The sequence below is a fragment of the Clarias gariepinus genome, chromosome 11, assembly GCF_024256425.1.
Source record: "Clarias gariepinus isolate MV-2021 ecotype Netherlands chromosome 11, CGAR_prim_01v2, whole genome shotgun sequence".
Lineage (NCBI taxonomy): Eukaryota > Metazoa > Chordata > Actinopteri > Siluriformes > Clariidae > Clarias > Clarias gariepinus.
Genome location: NC_071110.1, coordinates 26,443,291 through 26,463,652, shown reverse-complemented (window position 1 = coordinate 26,463,652; position 20,362 = coordinate 26,443,291). Strand labels below are relative to the sequence as shown.

General features: G+C 41.0%; 1 protein-coding gene across 6 annotated transcripts; it reads left to right on the top strand.

Annotated features, from left to right (window-relative positions):
- The first annotated feature begins 370 nt into the window (after positions 1–370).
- On the top strand, positions 371–14,633 carry il15l (interleukin 15, like). 6 transcript variants are annotated; one of them, XM_053507908.1, is made up of 4 exons: positions 371–1,030; positions 9,937–9,981; positions 12,473–12,607; positions 13,612–14,633. In XM_053507908.1, the coding sequence occupies exons 1-4, from the start codon at positions 836–838 to the stop codon at positions 13,738–13,740; spliced, it is 504 nt and encodes a 167-aa protein (XP_053363883.1). In that variant the 5' UTR covers positions 371–835; the 3' UTR covers positions 13,741–14,633. The 6 variants fall into 6 exon arrangements, with proteins under 6 accessions (XP_053363883.1, XP_053363884.1, XP_053363880.1 ...); XM_053507909.1 differs by having other exon boundaries at positions 372–1,030; positions 12,476–12,607; XM_053507905.1 differs by having other exon boundaries at positions 378–1,030; positions 12,443–12,607.
- Positions 14,634–20,362: the final 5,729 nt, after the last annotated feature.

Sequence of the window (20,362 nt, the reverse complement as noted above, 5' to 3'; positions counted from 1 at the left end):
ATCAGGTAACTCAAACACATTGTATGGATTTTCAGCGTCAGCGAGAAATGATTAATTGGCCTTGTCATTGTTCGGAAAACATGTGCTGGAAATGTCCCTGGAGGATGAATAGGTTAAATTGAGTTGTAAGCTCTCACAGTGCTCACATGAGGGCGTTCCTCCTTTACGTAACTGTTCCAAAGTTTTCTCCAGAATTTCTGCAAATCAACTGAATCCATTCGGATGCTTATCGTTGCTGTTTGTTTGGTTGGGAAATCAAGCACAAACACACACACACACACACACACACACACAACACACATATATATACGCTTTTCTTTAAAGAATGTCATTATTTATATAACGCAAACACAGAAGTTGTTACTTTGTATTGGCGTCGCTGGGCTGCATGTTTGTGTAGAACGGCGCAGGATGACGTCACCCGAAGAGGTGACACCGAAACAGTCGACCCCAAACGACCGCCGCCCCTTCACCTCGGTTATTTCTTACAGATGTGCATCGGATAGGAGTCCCGATGGAGCGTGTGTTGGGTTCGCTTGGCTCATGTCTCTGTTAAGGCGGAGCTTGGTTGATTTCCGATTACACAGCTGTCACCCAGGAGCACATAAGTGTCCGGAGCGATCAGTGGCGCTCGCGCTGAGAGGACCAGCTACAGCTGACTGAGAAGAACCTCGTTCCCTCTCATTCGCCTGCTATTACTAGAGACTGTGTGTGTGTGTGTGTGTGTGTGTGTGTGTAGTGTAGTCCGGCTGGGGTGTTGCGATGCCAGGGCGCGCGTGGATTTCCAAGACAGTGAGAAATTAATCCACGTTTGGGGAGAGGAGACCATGTGGAAATGCGGAGGGATGTGGCGAGCACGCGCTGGAACATGGTTTTGAGAAGAGACGATCCGAAGCAGTTTTACATGGAGTTAACACCACTGCTGTTTTACTTAGGCGCCGTGGTTTTGAGACAAGTCAGGTGTAATTCATTTTGCTTTCACGAGACCTTAAAATTGGTGGAGTTGCTCCAGAAGGATTTCCCCACAACGGTACTGAACTCTATTGACATTTCCAAGCTTTCTAATCTTTATATATATAATGTATGTGTGATTCCTTCTAGAATACAACTTTCTGTTCAAGTGAAAGAGAAAGTAGCTGGCTTATCTAATCATGGCTATAACCAGGGATACAAGGGATTGTTGCCCAGGAATTCAAGCCCTTATCTCTCCTTTTTTATATACATAATGAAGCTGTATCTAAAACTATTTATGCCCTAAACATCAATCAATCAATCAATCAATCAATCATTAATTTGCTTTTAATATACCAGTTTAAAAAAAATAAATTTAGGCTAAAGTTTACCAAATGATGCACAGACAGATTAATGAATAGTCTACATTGCGTGGAACTACTTGTAGAATTATAAGGCAAATTTACTGATACACCGTTATCTTGAGATTAAATTCGACATTTGTTGCTTTGCGATGACAGAGTAAAATAACTAACTAATCTACTTGAATAATTAAAAGATTGCAACATGTGCCTGAAATAAGCCTAATAAAAAAAACAGATATTCAGACAGATAAAGTATGGCTTATGTAAAAAGTACACTTTTGTATCTTGTGACAGATTTTGTTGAGAAACGTGTTTGCAGCTCTAGAGGCTTTGCGCACTGAAAACGAGAAATCTCCTTCTGCTCACTCGGTCTCTGATGAGCTTCACTAAGATGCCATGGGTAAGGGGGTGTGTCATGTTTTGCGTTGTGGCTTCTTCATTAAACACACCGGGTTTACTTAAAGGGAGGATCTTTATTAACTAGACTTCACCTCAACTTGCGTCGCTCTAACAGTCATTGTGTCACATGCACTTGAACATGCAATTGTCAAAACTATCATTTAATCCTTTCCATGGCTTTCATCTGAAGAGGATTATAAGAGTAGAATACAAATCAATAGTACTGTAGTTTAATATGACGATGCACCTCTTTCTCTCTCTCACACACACACAAACACATACACTACACTAACTCATCTTTTATACCGCTTTATCCTGTATTCAGGGTCGCGGGAACCTGGAGCCTATCCCAGGAGGCTTAGGGCACGAGGCAGGGTACACCCTGGACAGGGTGCCAATCCATCGCAGGGAACACACAAATACACACACTCATTCACACACTACGGGCAATTTGGGAATGCCAATTAGCCTAACCTGCATATCTTTGGACTGTGGGAGGAAACCGGAGTCCCCGGTGGAAACCCACATACAAACTCAGATGCACACAGAGATGGGAATCGAGTCTGACCAGGAATCGAACCCGGACCCTGAAGGTGCAAGGCAACAGTGCTGACTCCTGAAAAAACAAAACCTCTTCTTTAAATTGAGAATGATACAAACTACAGTAAATAACTCGCCTTTTATAATCTTTAATCTGTTGGTCATTTCCAAAAATTTGGGAAAAGCGGAATCCTCAGTTTTTATCGCGTCACCGCTGAGGGGATTTGTATGTATGTATATCATATACCTTCGGTTCTCTTCTTTTTGAAAAAAGTGAAAAGCTGTGCTTGAACTGTTCTCTTGGCCGTTGCGTAAAATTCGAACAGCGCGAAATATGACACAAACTTGCATGAACTCTTAGTGGACAGTCATTGAGTGGTTTTCGGAACAGTGCAATCGGTGGCTCATGGTCAGTTTCTACACTGATCGATCAAATCTGGTGAAATCTCTCCCATGCATGCTGAATGTGTGATGCTCAGGAGCTCTTCCTGTATCGTTCCTCTGCGTCTTTTAATGAGCGAAATGCATATGCGATTGGTTGATGATTGATGATTGGTCGCTAGACTCCAACAAATGGCAGTTCTTTCACGCTAGGTTGACATTTTCCTTTATTTAGTTTCAAGTTTGCTTTTCTTGCAACTTCCACCACTTCTGTTAAATCTCTTCTCAGGTTCGGTTTTCGTCCTTCCTCATATAATGATGTCATCCAGTGATGTGTCTACACAATTTAGTTGTTCATGGATCACGTGAACTGTCTTGTGATACACCTCAGGGGTACATTTGGCAGGCAATGCCAAATGTTAAGCGCAGAAATATGTATGGGATGTTGAACATGCACAGCTTGGAACTCGCTTCATCCAGCTTCAGTTGCCAGAATCCTGACGATGCACCAAGCTGGCTGAAGTGCTGTGCATTTGCAAACTGCGACATTATTTCCCTTCTAGTACGTAACTTAACCTTGAGTCTTCTCTTCTGAATGCTCTATTGAGATCACATGAATCTCCTCAGACTCTGGGTTTTCCGTTCTTTAACACCACAATGACCAGAGAACTGACTCATTGATCCTTTTAATCACTTCCAGACCTTCCAGGTTTTTTTTAGCTCTGCTTTCAGTGGCTTTTGGAGGGGAAATGGGACTTTTCTACCAGGATGAATAACAGTTGGAGGACTTAATTTTCTTGTACACTGTCTCTTATATCACGATAGCTTGAGCTCCAGTATCCAGTTTAATTTCCAGTTGAATGTCATTCACTTTCATCTGTTTCATTTTTTTGTTACAGTTTCCACATAGTGTGTTTGAGCTTTACAGCACCTTGAAAAAACGATTCTTTTTGTCGCAGTTCTTGCACCTTTTGCCTTATGCTGGGCCCTTTCTGGGAGGGTGCTGTGTGCCACATGGCTTACGTGTCCTGTAGGGTCCCTCTATCTTAGCTTGTTTTTGTCTCTTTTTCATCTCATTAGTGCCATTCCTCATTTTTATTGCTTTGTGAACAAATTGTTTCCCAATATTCACATTGCTTTTCTCATTGCTCAACTCTTTTGCTTGTGTTTTTTACTGTTTCTGCTGCTTTGCACACGATTAGTGCTTTTTCCAAATTTAGATCTTGTTGTCTTAAATATCTTTCCCTTGAGATATTTTCTGGAATTCCACACGAGTCTGTCTTTTATTAATGAGTCTGTCAGTTCTGCAAACTCAAATGTTTTACTTCTGTTTCTTAACTCTGTCATGTACTGATCAATTGTCTCTCCTGTTTACTCTACACACGTGAAAAATCTGTGCCTTTTAAATGTCACGTTTCTCTTGGGTATGCAGTAGCTTTCAAACGTATTGATTATTTTCCCCAGCTTGATTTTATCGTCTTCAGTGTCAACCGTAAAGTTGTTGTTAACCTCCAGAACCGCAACTGCTGAAAAACATCTCCGCATCATAACCAAAAGTATCGTTCTCCTGGCAATCGCCAAACCCAGACTCTCAATCAGATTGCCAGACAGAGAAGCGTGATTTGTCACTCCAGAGAACACGTCTCTACTGCTTTAGAGTCCAGTGGCGGTGTGCTTTACGCCACTGAATCCGATGCTTTGCATCTTGCACTTGGCGATGTAAGGCTTAGATGAAGCTGCTCGGCCATTTCATGAAGCTCTCTACGCATTGTTCTTGATCTGAAGGCAACTTGAGGTTTGGAGGTCTGTGGCTATTGACCCAGTAAGTTGGTGACCTCTGTGCACTTTTACGTGAGTTGTTCCCAATCGCTTCCACTTTGTTATTATAACAAATGCCTAGGTGCTTGCTTTTATATACCTGTAACCATGGAAGTGATTGGAACACCTGAATGCAAAAATCGGATAAGTGGGTGAATACTTTTGGTAATGTGCATGTATGTATATTTGACGCACCACAGACACAAGGTGAGGTTTTACGGAAAATAGTTTTATTGAAGAAAATTGGGATAGGAAGGGATTTTAAGGAGAGGGAAAGAAATAAAAGGGAAGAAAAGTATGTGCACACATGGGTGGCTCTTGCATTCGTGGCCAACAGGCCCCACCCAGCCATACTTTGGTGGGCCTTAATGTTGGGTGCAGTCATTAAGCTGCTGTCTCTTTTGCAGTGATCAAACGGTGGTGTTCAGTCTATCCGCCTTTGAAGTCCCTGGGAGTCATGGCATGGCCCTGCTCTCATGCCACTCTTGTGTTTAATGTCTGCCACGCATTCCCCTTGCTCCCTCGCTTCAGACCTCGAGCTAAACCTCCTACCTCGTTTTTATAGAGCGGAGCAAGCTTTAATCATCTCCCGCCAACAATGTCTGATCTAGCAGTTCCGCCTCTTCACACAGTTGCTGAAGGGGAGGCTGCATCTCATGTGAGCCCTTAGGAGTGGACACAGAGCGAAAAAAGTTTTGGGTGCACGCCCACCACTGTTCCAATCAGGGTTCGATTCCTGACTTGAGAATATACTATATATATTGTGTGTGTGTGTTTTGTCACATGTAAATGATTCAGATCATCAAACTATTTTTATATTAAACAAAGATAACTAAATACAAATAAATGTAAAATGCAGTTTTTAAAATTTTGATTTATTTATTAAGGGAAAAAAGCTGCCTAAACTGCCTGGCTCTATGTAAAAAAAACATGAATTAACCACATTTTTTGGAAAGCTTATTTACGTTTCTCTTGCCAGACTCGGGCCTGACTACTGCCAGACCTCTTGAATCAAGAAATCCTCTCTGAAAAAGTCAAGCACACTAAGATCTCACATAATGCCACGAAGTAAAAAAAAAAAAAAAGAATGAAAAACAAAGCAATTGGCATGTACAGTATCAGTCTGGAAAGGTATTTCTAAGGCTTTAGGGCTCCAGCAAACCATGATGAGAGCCATTGTCCATAAATTGTATTCAGCCTGCTTCATCCACGCAAGCAGTCAGCTGCATGTAGCCTAATTGCTCGGTCACCCGTTATTAATATTCCTATTTAATTTCATTCATATACGTAATTATGGCGAGATGTTGTTGTGTGACAAAGTAAAGCAGTGATTCACATGACTTTAATGGGGTAAAAAAACACGACTTGTTAGCGCTTTCCTGATGCGCTGAGAGTCCAGTATGTGACCTGAGTAAATACATAAATGAACATTTACTCCTCGAGTTTGCCTTTACTTTGTTAGTAAAATGTGTAACAGCGCTACAAAATGGCAATCATCCAAACAAACAGGTTTCACATGGAGCCTAAACAGAGTCTCAGATCTGAGAGGTGAATCAATCTCTATCAATCATAATCTACACTGGCTGGCCAACAAAAAGGTTCCATTTCAAAAGCGTCAAATTATTGGGCTGCATCAAGCAAAGGAAACAACTAAGGAGATTTAAACTTATTGGAACTGGGTTAAGAACCCTTCAACACCTGATCCAAACCTGGAAGGACAGAGCTGATTCATCAACTTCGTAGAAGAAATTGATTTGCTAGGGAGCATAAAGATTGTACATTGACCAATGGTAATATATGTGTGGAAAATAAAATGAAATCAGCTGAGAGCCTGAATGTGCTGAATCACATGAATGGATTTTTGTTTTTTATGACACATGCATGTTCTAGGACTCAAATTGTGAAAGAGTGGGTCTGGGAGCATGAAGAATAATTTTTACACATGAACTGACGACGACATTGTGTGCTCTAATCGAAGCTAAAATCTATTTAATTAAATCTTAGAGTGTGCTACTTTTTTGGCCAGACATTGTATTTCTCTTTCATAATTATATGAGTAACATCTGTGCACGGTGCCAATTAAGACAGGTTTGACTCCACATACCTTTGATTGATTAAATGACTGTGTTTGCACGATTGCCAGTTTGCAGAGTTAAACATCCTGTACCCAACCATTTGTGAACTCTAAAATGTAACTGAAGAGATTGGTAATCTCTAAACAGCTAGAGAAATGGGTTACAACGGCAGAAGACATTATATTCCACATCAGGTCAATCGAGAATCTGTTGGGGTGAGAATTTAGCATGAACAGCATGAGTCCATGTTCTCAATCTATCTAGTATCCAGCAGCTGATGGTAATGTTATGGCATGAGGACCATTTTCTTGTTATGCATTGAGCTACAAATGACCAAATTATGACGATTTCATTGTCACACCCTAATTAAGTATTGCTCAGGAGCTATTGTGCAAGGCAGAGTCATCTGATGAAATCTAAATGCCTTCTAAGCAATGGTTATATCCTATCTGACTTCAGATTCTCAGACAAGCCAACACATGGAAATCTCTAGGAATTGGTAAAAAAAATAAAAAATAAATAAGGGTTTGATGACATCAGTGTGCCATGTGGTGCCATGTTTTACCACACTGCTGAGAGAAGTGTTCATGATGAGTCTCTCCCTGCTTGAGAAGTGCCAACACCACACATTCAGTGAAGGAGAAGACAGAAAACATGACAAATCATGCAAGAAAAGCCAGTGAGTGCAAGATTAGTAGAAGAGTGGGTGTAAATGTGCGCAATTTTTGTGAATGAAACTAGCAGAAGCCGTAGTAATTACATTAGATGTGTAACATTAAGCAGTATACGTTGTTCAAATTACGAGGTCAAATTTAACCGTAATATAGTCAAATAGTCAACATGAAAGAACCAGGGGTTAGCTACAACCTCTAAGGAAGAGTTCGGATTTGCATCTGCATCTTCTGACAGATTTACTGGGCAGAAACATGGCCCAGTGGCATGCTAGGTAGGAGAGCTTAGAGGTCCTTGCCAGCTCACTTATTTTTGAGGAATTGAACAGGTTTCCTTCCTTTGGGTGCCTTCCTGATAATTTTGATGGTTCTTTTTCTAGTGAACTGCTGATTTATGTTTCCTAGGGCATGATAATTCAACAATAGTTCTAACAAACCCTGTGATTTAGAAAGGAAGAGCACTCCAATGCGCACGCGATGTGGCGAGAACTAAACGAATGTTTGGCCATTTGAACCACTTGATAGACTAACAAGGAAAAAGGCTTTAGTTTGTCAGGAGATTGGAACTTTGGAGCGATGGAAAAACGTCATGTATCATGAGTACAGCTTGACTCTATTTCGGTAAGGAAGGGGGGAGGCACATGTGCCCATCCTACAAGCCTTGTACAAGTGTTATGATCTCCGATTGCATCACTTGGTCAGGTCTAGACATACCAACGTTATGTGGCAATACAATTAAGTCAGCTAATGATCTGAATGTCCCCAATTGCCAGGGGAGTCAAGGGAGCTTTTTTTCCCCTGATGGCAAGTCTGAAATGTATATGTGACTGAACTGATAGATTTATATCTCTGAACTGCTCAGCTGACCTACCAACATGTGATTCCTGGAGCGCGGGTGAGTCAACAATAGTTCTTTCGAACTGTTTGGTTTAGGAATTTTTTAGAAGTTTTAATCGCTTCCTTTATTTTGGAGAGCAGTAGAAGGATTATTCATCATTCACCATAAATCTACTAATAGTGATAACTGGTTTATAATCAACATGAACATGTTCTGACCTTGTTGAGGATTGAATTAATTAAAATGTCTTTATTGTAATTGTATTGTGCAAAATTACAATGAAATTTGGAAAGCTGCTCCAGCAGAGATATGACCCTTACACAATTAGAAACAGAAATCTATAAATAAATAAAAAAAAACACAATCTGTAAACGCAGTCTATAAACTCAAGGAAATTAAATGTGCCACAGTGTCCATCGTACTGTAATAAGAAGTGTCAAGCCATTGCACCTGTAGCGTCTCCCTGAGGGCATCAGTTCAGAGTGTGAGTGACCAAGGTGAGAGCAGTCGATGAACTTTTTGAGGTTCTAGAAAGAAGCCTGGTGTTTGCAATCCCTTCCAGATGAGGGAAGAGAACCGCCGATGATTTATGTGCCGTGTTTATCACTTTCTGGAGCGAATTTGTGTCTGCTCCAGAGCATCTGGCGTACCCTGGATGCCCTCAGTTCAACAGCTTCTCGATAAGCCTGTTCTTTTTCAACAGTCTCAGGAAGTGCAAGCGCTGCTGGGTTCTCTTTATTAATGGGTTGAATGTGTTTTAAGTCCAGTCTCTTAAAGCACTTCATAATTACGGGTACAGTATGAGAGCTACAGTCATTCAGAGTGTCAGGGGAGGGCATTTTAGGGACAGGAATAATTATGGAAGGACGGCTTGGTGGCTTGTGTAAGGGAGAGGTTAGCAAGCTTTTTTCAAGTGTCAGGCCATCCGCCCAAAATAGCCTACACCTGTTTCACTTATCCTGCTGTACATCATCCTTACGCCCTTTGAAAGGGGGGGGGCATAACCACATCCTAAAATCTCGTCCTAAATTTGCTCAGGCTACATTTGCAAGTACTACATTACTAGTCTTTGAGTCTTTGCCAGCAGTTCTTCTCTAAAAAGCCACCTGAGCACCTGAGAAAGATTGCTGGATGTGACCAAGGAAGCAATCATTTCTATTCTGCTTTGTATTTCTCTGTGACATGCAGGAGTGGGAATCAAGCAGCCTATGAAAGAAACACGTTATGTGCAGAATTGACACATTTGCTCCTGATTTTAATCATCACAACAGAGCATTTAAGGAATTTCTGCACTTTCATTCACTGTGAAGTAGACACCCTGGGTTCCTCGTGCCAGTCATTACCAAGCCAATGTTTATTAATCGTTCAGTTTGTGCTTGCTCATGGCTTCCCCAGTTGAATTATTTCACATTACATAATTATTGATGTGTCTTGACCTTGACATTGATACATGTGTTTGATTTGATGCTATAATTAATAAAGCCCTGTATACCTGCGGTCGTGTCTAGTCCTGCATATCTGACGCCAACTTGCAGTCATGCTTCCAAGAAGCTTACACTAATGCTAACTGTGATAACATTCAACTGTCTGATCATTTCTTTTTTAATTGTTTACCACCTTTTTTTTTCAGGATTGTATTACTTTGCCAATGGAACAAAATCTAGTAAAAGACATGATCCAGTCACTGAGTCACAATACTTAAGACTCTAACTCAAATTTAGCATGTTTACATTAAATCATTCGGCATCTTTATTTAGAGCAACATGTATACCATTTAAAATTAATCTGTGTACTTACTTAACTAATTTTACCCCATTTTTTAAAATTATTTCATCAGTGTAACAATAACACTCTCATTGCATTGATAATAATACCAATGTATTCTTCTGTTATAGCAGGAGTATGATTCCAGGTTGTACACGCCAACGCTAAGCAATTATGAGGTATGTGTACTGTATCTTCCATGAAATAGTACTTTTAATTTGTGTATCATTTTATTCTATAAGCTGAAATGTGTGTGCATGATTGATCTGTAAAAGTTTCAAGGATACTTTAATGGTAAGTCAGATTTTCTGAGAACTAACACGTGGTTATGATATTCTGTCAACAATTTCGACAGCACATAAACCAAAAGTGGGGGCAGAAGCGCTCAGGTGGACTACAGCTTGTCTCGACGTTGTACTCTGAAGGAGATCAGTGACTGCAAAGTATTGATGTATGGGGCGTTGGGGTAGCCAGACAACCCAGGATGGTGGTGTGTAAAATGACCCTGGTGATGACGAAGGTGAAGAGGACAAAGGCAGAGCAGATGTCAAAGTGGTGGAAGTTGAAAAAGAAAGAATGTTGTGCAGTTTTCAGGGAGATGTTGAGACAGGCTCTGGGTTGTCAGGAGGTGCTTCCGGTTGACTGGACAACTACAGCTTAGGAGACAGGTAGGAGGGTGCTTAGTGTATCATCAGGAAAGGGAAAAGTGGAACGAGGAAGTCTAGGAGTGTATACAGGGAGATGTGCACTGCTATGGCAACTATAGAGGAATAAAGCTGTTGAGCTATACAATGAAGCTTTGGGAAAGAATAGTGGAAGCTAGGTTAAGGGCAGAGGTAAGCATTTGTGAGTAGCAATATGGTTTCATGCCTAGAAAGAGTACAATAGATGCAGTATTTGCTTTGAGGATGCTGATGGAGATGTACAGAGAAGTTAATAATCAGAGAAACTAATACCCACAATAGAGTTGCATTGTGTCTTTGTAGATTTGGAGAAAGCGTATGACAGAGTGCCGAGAGAGGAGCTGTGGTATTGTATGAGAAAGTCTGAAGTGACAAAGAAGTATGTTAGAGTGGTGCAGGACATGTATGAGAGCTGTAAAACAGTGGTGAGATGTGCTGTAGGTGTAACAGAAGAGTTCAAGGTGGAGGTGGGTCTGCATCAAGGATCGGCTCTAAGCCCCTTCTTGTTTACTATGGTGACGGACAGGATGACAAATGAGGTTAGACAGGAGTCTCCCTGGACAATGATGTTGGCAGATGACATTGTGCTTTGTAGCGAGAGCAGGGAACAGGTGGAGAAAAATCTAGAGAGAGGTGGAGGTCACTCTGGAAAGCAGAGGAATAAAGGTTAGCCGTAGCAAGATAGAATACATGTGTGAGAACAGTGAGGCTACAGGAAGCAGAGGTAAAGAACTTAGCAGGACTTTAAGAAGTTAGGGTCAACAATCCAGAGCAACGGAGAGTGTGGAAAGGAGGTGAAGAGGTGGGTACAGGCAGGTTAAAATGGGTGAAGAAAAGTATCAGGTGTGTTATGTGACAAAAGAATATCAGCGAGAATGAAAGGAAAGGTGAACAGGACAGTGGTGAGACCAGCGATGCTCTACGGCTTAGAGACAGTGGCGCTAAAGAAAAGACAGGAGGCAGAGCTGGAGGTAACAGAGATAAAGATGTTGAGGTTCTTCTTGGGAGTGACAAGGATGGATAGGATCAAGAATGAGTCCATCAGAGGGACAACCCATGTTAGATGTTTTAGAGATAAAGTCAGAGAGGCCAGATTGAGGTGCATTGGAGAAGAGATTGTGAGCATATTGGTAGAAGGATGCTGAGGTTGGAACTGCCAGGCAGAAGGTCTAAAGGTGAGATTTATGGATGCAATAAGAGAGGACATTGTTGGGGTGAGAGAAGAGGATGCAGAGGATAGGGTTAGATGGAGGCAGATGATTCGCTGTGGCGACTCCTGAAGGGGAATAGCCGAAAGACAAAGAAGAATAAACCAGATTTCCTCCTTACGAATACGCTATATTGCCCAAAGTATTTGCTCAGCTGCCTTCACATGCATATGAACTTGAGTAACATCAAATTCCTAATGCATAGGGTTTAATATGACGTTGACCCACCCTTTGCAGCCATAACAGCTTTAACTCTTATGAGTTGACGACGTTTATGGAGATCGCTTTCCATAAGCTTTAGGAGTGTGTTTGTGGGTATCTTTAACCATTTTTCCAGAAGCGCATTTATGTGGTCAGACAATGATGCTGGACATGAAGACTTGGCTCAGTTGGAGTACTTCTGCCTGGAAAAATAGTAAAAAATTCCCATAAACACACTCCTTAACCTTATGGAAAGCCTTCCGTTATAGCAGCAAAAAGTGGGCCAACATGGTATTAAACCCTATGGATTGAGAATTGGACGTTACTCAAGTTGTATGTGAAGGCGGGCGAGCGAATACTTTTGACAATATAGTGTATGTTTGGATGTTGTACATTGCAAATTTATAGCAAGAAAATTTCATAGCGTAAATTAAACATATTTTCTTGGTATTTTCTATTCTTGTTTTTTTTTTTTTCTTTCTGTATTTATTTTAAGTACAAAAAGTTATAAAATATTATTTTGGTGTTTTTGCCTGTGTTTACCTTAGACGCTTCAAGGTGTTGTCTTCTCGCTCCAGCAGAACTGTTCCAGATCCACAATGGAGTGCTTTGGAGAAGAGATGAATGTACTTCTTCAAGAGACCCAAAAAACGAAATTTTTACCCATACAAAAGTTACCCAAAAGGCTTAATAGTCTCAAAGATCGGCTTAAAGTGAGTATTATGTTCCTGTGTTAATATGTATAGGAGGATGAGTTAAAAAATTATTTACACTCTGGTTATATTGGAATTTCTATTGGCCACACTGTCATTTGTAACTGTGAGCAAGAATAAGTACCCCCATTGTGATTCGACCAATAGAAGAGCAGCATGCACTGATTCCTTTTGTGTGTTTTTTTAAATATAATGAAATAACTCATGCAAGAGCATAAACAGAATCGTTTGGATATCTGCAAACAATATAGACCATATACACCAAGAAAAAGTCAACATCAGCTGGAAAATTGATGCTTACGGTTTTCTGGGTTTCTCAAGGGCCAGTATTGGAACATCATCAGGAAAAAGGTTTAACAGTCAACAGTGCTCAATACAGTGAGACGCTTGTTGAAGTGCTGAAGCCTATGAACACAGCGGACATATCTTAGTAAATATAAAGATCCTTGACAAGTAGACAAAGTGTATTGAAAAGCAATATAAGAGATTATGCTGAAAAATGAGGTATTTGTTTATTCTAAATTCTAATTAAAATAAATTCTACAGCCAGAGTGTGGATTATTTTCGACTCACCTACTTCACAGTATACATACACACTTACATTATACTGTAGTACTGTGCAAAAGTCTTGAGCTACGCCTCATTTCTCCATATTCAAATTAATTTTAATTTTAATGTTATATTAAATGAATTTAAATTAGGCAGATTAAATTCAAGAAATCTAAACAAATGGTTCACTGTGACCGGCTACAAAGTGCCTAAAAGCCTCAGCTACAACCTCATTCCCCCTCATGATCCAAAAAGCTCCTTCAAGAAAATACCAGACTCTTTGGAAGCATAATCTGCGGCGATGTGATGTGGCTCAAGACTTTTGCACATATATACATGTATACAGTATCGTACAAATACAGATGTTTTATGTGTTGCACTTAATTGTAAGAATAATGATGTTGCTCTAATCCATAAGTTGTTCTTGTGTCTTTCATTTCCATGTTTGATTGTAGGACAAGGTGGATGCTTGCCCAAAGTGTGAGATCTACAAAGAAGAAGATGCTAAAAAGTTTCTAGCCACTTTGCTTCGTATTTTGCAATTGATGTGTTCAAAAATAAATAACACCACAACGACATCTTAATCTTAAAGGAGCATGTTTTAAATAAGCTATGGACACAGGAAAAACATGTGCCTGAGTGGAAGCCCATGTGCTGTTATGGCTAATCCGCCCCACAGATCAACACTTTATGTGTTCCTCTGTTCATCACAGATGGACCATTTTTCTCTGACACACTGTTTCTGCCCCAGAACTCCTTTTGGTTTTGCTCAGTGGATGGTTCTTGTTTTTACACATTTTGTATAAACTCTAGAAACTGTTGATAACAAATGTAAATCGATCAAAATGTTTAAACGATGCCATCCGGCACCAATACCAACACCGCTGCCATAGTCAAAAATCACTAAATGCAGATGTTTTATGTGACAATTTACTGAAGCTTTTATGCTGTATCTGTATGATTTTATGTATAGTGCTGCTGCCACCTGATTAGTCTGTTGCAAAAATGCATGCAGTCTAGATGTTTCCATTAAAGTCGCTGGTGAGTGGTTTTCTCCCCCCCCCAGATTTGCACAGTATTTTTTATTTCATATAATATAAAATGTATTTTAAATTCACGCTTGATATATAATTTGCTTTGCTGGGAAACTACCTCTGGGCAATATAAACACGATTCTAATATAAACACATTTATATTTTAAAAGGGTTTTAGGAAGGATAACATTCAGGAATTGCAGGCACCAACCACAGGTGAAAAGAATCCTCCTTTTATGTAATCAGTTTGGGATTGCAATGTCAGTTTCAGTGTTTAAAAAATTCGGACATTTTACCTGTTGATTAAATGTTTCTAAACATTAAAATCTATGTAATTAATGGTTTGTTGCATAGTACTTACAGTAAAAGCAATATTTTCTTATGATATTTATTTGTTGTGTGTTTTATAAACAATAAAGTTTTTGCTTCGTTTTATAAATAAACTTTGTCCTGTCATTAACCTATTTTTGTGACCCCATCTGAGACTTAATATTTTTTGCATGTTTTATATATCTAGTACTAATCAGAGCATACCTTGTTACTTTTAATTCAACAACCCTAATGAGTTTCAGGAAGGTCTATGCTATGATCTCGGTGCCTGATGTACCCGCGCAAACCAGGGTTTGCTTGCAATTTTGTGTGTGACCAATTAACACGCATCTTTGGTTTTATGCAGGGCCCTGAGCTTCTGGAAACAAATGTTCAAGACTGTCCTCAGGGCTATTTATAAGGTGCCTGTGGGGTTATCACCAATCTAAGCTGCCTGCAAGGTGGACTGCCACCTACTCAGGGTGCGGGCACACCCAATCTGCACTCGTCCCACCACACAAGGCTTCAAAACACCATCAGAAACAACCTGTGGCTGTCTTTTAACTATCACTTGACGTTGAGCCCGGTTCTGGAACACATCTACAGTGGCTTGTTTAGATCCACACCGTTCGCTCTGCGACTTTCACTGCTGTCTTCATCATGAGTAGAACCAGGAATGGTCCTTGCCACCTCTTAGCTCTCCAGCTGTTTCTCCTGAAGTCTTTCACCATGATCTAATCCCCAAGACTTTAGTTTGTGCAGGTCTGTCTGCTTGGGTTCTGGCAAGGCGTCCTTCACCTGTTTGGAAACTACAGACAAAGCAGATTAATTAAGCATTTCATCTTCACATTAGGTTTGCCCTTCCCCTTACTCTGGTCCGCATGTACATGAGAACAAGTGGGAGGGCTTTTACCCATGGCAGGCCTGTCTTAACTAGCCATTTTTTTCCAGCGTGCCATGTTCCCTCTCTACTTTTCACCACTCGCTGGGTGGTAGGCACAGTGTTGTTTTAGATCAAAGCCCAAACACACATTTGCTGCAGATCATAATTAACAACTGGGGTTCCATTGTAACTGCCAGTCATATCAGGAATTCCCCACCTGGGAATGATTTCAGTTAAAAATGTCTTAGACCTGCACTTGTTTAGAGGTCGGGAAAGCCTCAATACACTTTACGAACATATCCACTATCACTAGACGGTACTTTTTCTCTTCGCTAGTGGTCAATTCAAATAAATCTATCTGTAAATGTTGAAATGAGTGCTCTGGAGAAGGCTGAGTGCTCAGAGGAGTTTTAACACCCCTCCCTACATTGTTTGTGGCCCAAATCATACTTTTTTCAAAAGAATGTTGGGAGTAAATAATAAAGCCCTCAGGAAACAAATGTCTAGAGATACTGTTGTACATCTTTCCTTTTGACACACGGTCTAGACTGCGTGTCAATTTTGCATAATTAGGAAAAGCTTTTTTAGGTAGACATGGCTTGTGCCTGGTGTCGTACCAAACCCCTTCTGCTCCAACATCCTGCTTTTTTCCAGACTGTTTTCTTCTCTGGAGTGGCTGTGCTCTGCAGCTCTTCAAGGTTAGCTATGGGTGTGAGAGTGTTAGACACACTCGTGTTATGATTATAGGAATGGGAAGTTTGGCAGTGGCCGTGGCAGCTGCGTCAGCTCTCGCATTCCCCTGTGAGACAGAATCAGTTTCGTTAGTGTGAGCTTCACATTTATACACAGCAATAGTTGTGTATAGATAAGATGACGTTCAGAAGGGCAGAAATTAGGGCATGGTGAGAAAAATCCTAACTCAGCAATAACCTCAGCAGCTTAAACTGAGAGATGTGTAGGAAGCAAGTCTGCTTTTAAAATGTCATGTTGATTTACTACAGCAAACCCCACACGATTTTGACCTGTATCTGAGTCCCACGATGCCGATCCATCCACGATCATTTTATATCCGAGTGCTGTAGTGGTGCTTACGGTGGATCAATCCTAGGGGAACAAAGTTGTTTAACAGTGAGCAAAGTAGGAGTGGTGTTTTCATTTGCTTTCTGTAAAAAAATACTTACAGGGTTAGAACTACACATCTTTTCACAGTGATGTTTATAATTTAGCATTGTACCTTATAAAAGATACTGAAACTGCATGAACTAGAAACATCAAATTACTGTAACCCACTATATATCTTTAGGCTGCACCTGCCTTCTCTGTTTCTGGTAACGCACAAAAACTCATGGGTAATCCAGTTGTTTATTTTTTGTTTATTATTAATATTATTATTATTTTATATGCTCCGGCAAAAATGAGCAAAAAAAAAAAATTTACATAATGCAATCATTTTTTTATCAACAGTTTCTGTAAAAGGCCTTTTATGATTTGCGATGCCCGATCTCCGATCCGAAGTAGTTTATAATGACAATTTGCATTCAGTAAAAGATTGCTCTTGCTTCTGGAGGTTAACTAAGTGCACTGTGGGACCCTGCCCATGAGTGTATAGCTCATTGGGGCCTTAAGAATGACATCGATCAGAAAAACACTTTTACAACAATGATGTCATTTTTTCCCTCCTCTGTTTTAGAATTTGGAATATTTTAGATCACTACTTGGATCCAAAGTTTTATCTTGTGCCAGAACAAAGTGACCTAAAGATTTGACTTGTAGCTTTGATATTGTTTGCTTTATCCTGTGATTGTTCTGTTAGACAATGAGGAGGTGCTGTTGTGTACACTGAAAACAGATTTCAATAGAAAAATTAAACATTGAAACTATTTCAGCAATAGAGTTGAGTAGAAGGGGATACTGTTATGAAGTGTGTAGGACCTAAAATTTTACTTTGGGGGGGATCTTCCACTGGCTAGAGAAACATGTGGAATTGATGCACAAAAAGTGAATGGTTGTGGCTTGGCCACCGTGACTTAAATTCGAGACAGATCAAATTTAGCAGCACATCGGTGCTCATTCCATATTAATCTTTTCAACAATAAAACATCAGGCTTTCTTTGTGTATGTGTGCTGAGCAGTGCAGCACCTTGGGGCGCATATAAGCAGAGCAGAACGGGATGGTAAGAGTGTGTGCTTTGCCCGTGAAAATCTCATTCACTGCTACTATAGTGGCATCACACAGCTTCCATTCAAAGACATGAATTGGGCTGCTTGGGTCATACTTTACACAACGTTAATTAGCATACTCTGGATAGGTGACTAACAGACCTCAGATAGACCAGTGATAGAAATGCTACATTTCCTTAGGTCTCTAATTATTTTATTAGATTAAATCATAGAGACGATCTGATTTCGCAAGCAGTGAACTTTCTTTGTTGTAATAAGCTCCCATTTTTCAAACAACAGCTTCACATAGATTATATTTTACCAGATTTTCCCTCCGAAGGGGTCCCTCAGCGGACTTTACAATGAGCTCGTCCGCCCAAGGGCGGATTTTGCCAAAACCTGCTAAAACCGTGCACCAGAAGAGAGGCCAGGTCAGTCTAACGCACTGGATGCACTACCAGCAGTCCCTCATTAGACACGCTATGACAAATCCCAGGCACAATTATAATCTATAGAAGCTGCACTCACTTTTTAACCACGTACTAGTGCTGAGCAGCGTGGAGTCGTTCCAAGCTCCTCTGCATCAATGGCCAATCAGTGAGCATCGTATGAAGTTGAACATTGGAAGCTCCGCGCTGCGCTTACTTGAACCTCCAGCTGCTCAACCGTGGTGTTCCATCTGGGTGCCAAAGAACTGTGGTGAAATTTAAATGAACAACTTTGAAGACTTCAAATATTATCACAACAAGCTAGCGGCGCTCACGGCTGCAGACAGGAAGTCACTGCCAGCACCGGAAGTGCGTTCATTATCTCAGAGCATGACGTGAGGAGAGCCTTCAAGAGAGTGAACACCAGGAAAGCAGCAGGACCAGACGGCATCTCAGGCCGTATTCTCAGAGCCTGCGCAGACCAGCTAGCACCTGTGTTCACTGAGATATTCAACATCTCTTTATCTCAGTCGGTGATCCCCACATGCTTCAAAGAGTCCATCATTGTTCCTGTCCCAAAGAAACCTCATCCTGCTTCCCTCAATGATTATCGCCCTGTAGCCCTCACTTCAGTAGTGATGAAGTGCTTTGAACGCCTGGTCAGAGACTTCATCATCTCTTCACTACCAGACACACTAGACCCACTACAGTTCGCTTGTCGTACAAACCGTTCCACGGACGATGCAATCTCTCATCTCCTCCATACATCTCTCACTCACCTGGACACTCAGAGGGGGAATTATGTGAAAATGCTCTTCATCGACTACAGTTCTGCATTTAATACCATAATTCCCTCCACACTTACCACCAAGCTGGAGCACCTGGGACTCAGCTCATCAATGTGTCAGTGGATCTCCAATTTTCTGACTGGCAGACCACAGGCAGTAAGGATGGGCGGACATGTCTCAGCCTCCCTCACTCTCAGCACTGGAGCCCCCCAGGGTTGTGTTCTGAGCCCCCTGCTGTACTCTCTGTACACCCACGACTGCGTGGCCACTACCAGCTCCACCACCATCATCAAGTTCGCTGACGACACTGTTGTGGTGGGCCTGATCACGAACAACGATGAGACGGCCTACCTGGAAGAGGTTGGAAATCTGGAGAACTGGTGCCAGAGAAACAATCTCCTCCTGAACGTCAGTAAGACGAAGGAGCTGATAGTGGACTTTAGTACAAAGCAGGTGAGGAACTACCAGACCCCCGTCATCAACAGGAGCCCAGTGGAGAGAGTGGACAGCTTCAGATACCTCGGTGTTCACATCACGCAGGACCTGGCATGGTCCTGTCACATCAACACCGTGGTAAAAAAGGCCCGGCAGCGTCTCTACCACCTCAGACGCTTGAGAGACTTTAGACTGCCCTCCAAGGTGCTCAGGAATTTCTACTCCTGCACCATAGAGAGCATCCTGACGGGAAATATCACGACCTGGTTCGGGAACAGCACCATGCAGGACAGACGAGCTCTACAGAGGGTGGTGCGATCAGCTGAGCGCATCATCCGCATCGAGCTCCCTGACCTGCACTCAATCTACAGCAAGCGGTGCTTGACCAAGGCCAGGAAGATCGTGAAGGACCTCAGTCACCCCAATAACGGACTGTTTACTCTGTTGCGGTCTGGGAAGCGATTCCGCTCCTTGAAGGCCAACACAGAGAGACTGAGGAGGAGCTTCTTCCCGCAGGCGATAAGGTCTCTCAACCACAACCACACCACTATGCAGAACTAACAATCTTTTCATCTTTTTCATAATTGATCAAATCCATCAATCTTCTTACATCCATGAACACTATGGACAATTACATGCTCACCTTCCTTCATATATACACTACATGTCGTACGCTTACATCATGGACCATTGCACAAAGACACTTTAATAACTTTGCACACCTACCTTCACAACTACACTACATTTTACAGTTTTACGTTTACATCCTGGACCAGTGCACAAAGACACTTTAATAACCTCTGCACAAAGTCACTTTATTCTATGCATATTTGCACACACAGCACAGTATATTTCAATTTGTACAGTAGATTTCTATTTTTGCACATCATATTTCTATTTCTATTTTTAGTTCTATTTTTTTTTTTTCCTAGCACATTTCTATTTTTATTTTTAGTTCTATTTTTCCTAGTTTAATTTAATTTTTATTTAATTTCTATCATATTTCTTTTATTCATATTTATTTCTTATTTGTAAACTTAATTCTCTTCTAGGGTCAATGGCAGCCGTAAAATGCATTTCACTACATTTCGTACTGTGTATGTTTGTGTATGTGACAAATAAAATTTGAATTTGAATTTGAATTTGAACAAGAGTAGAGGTTTATTTAA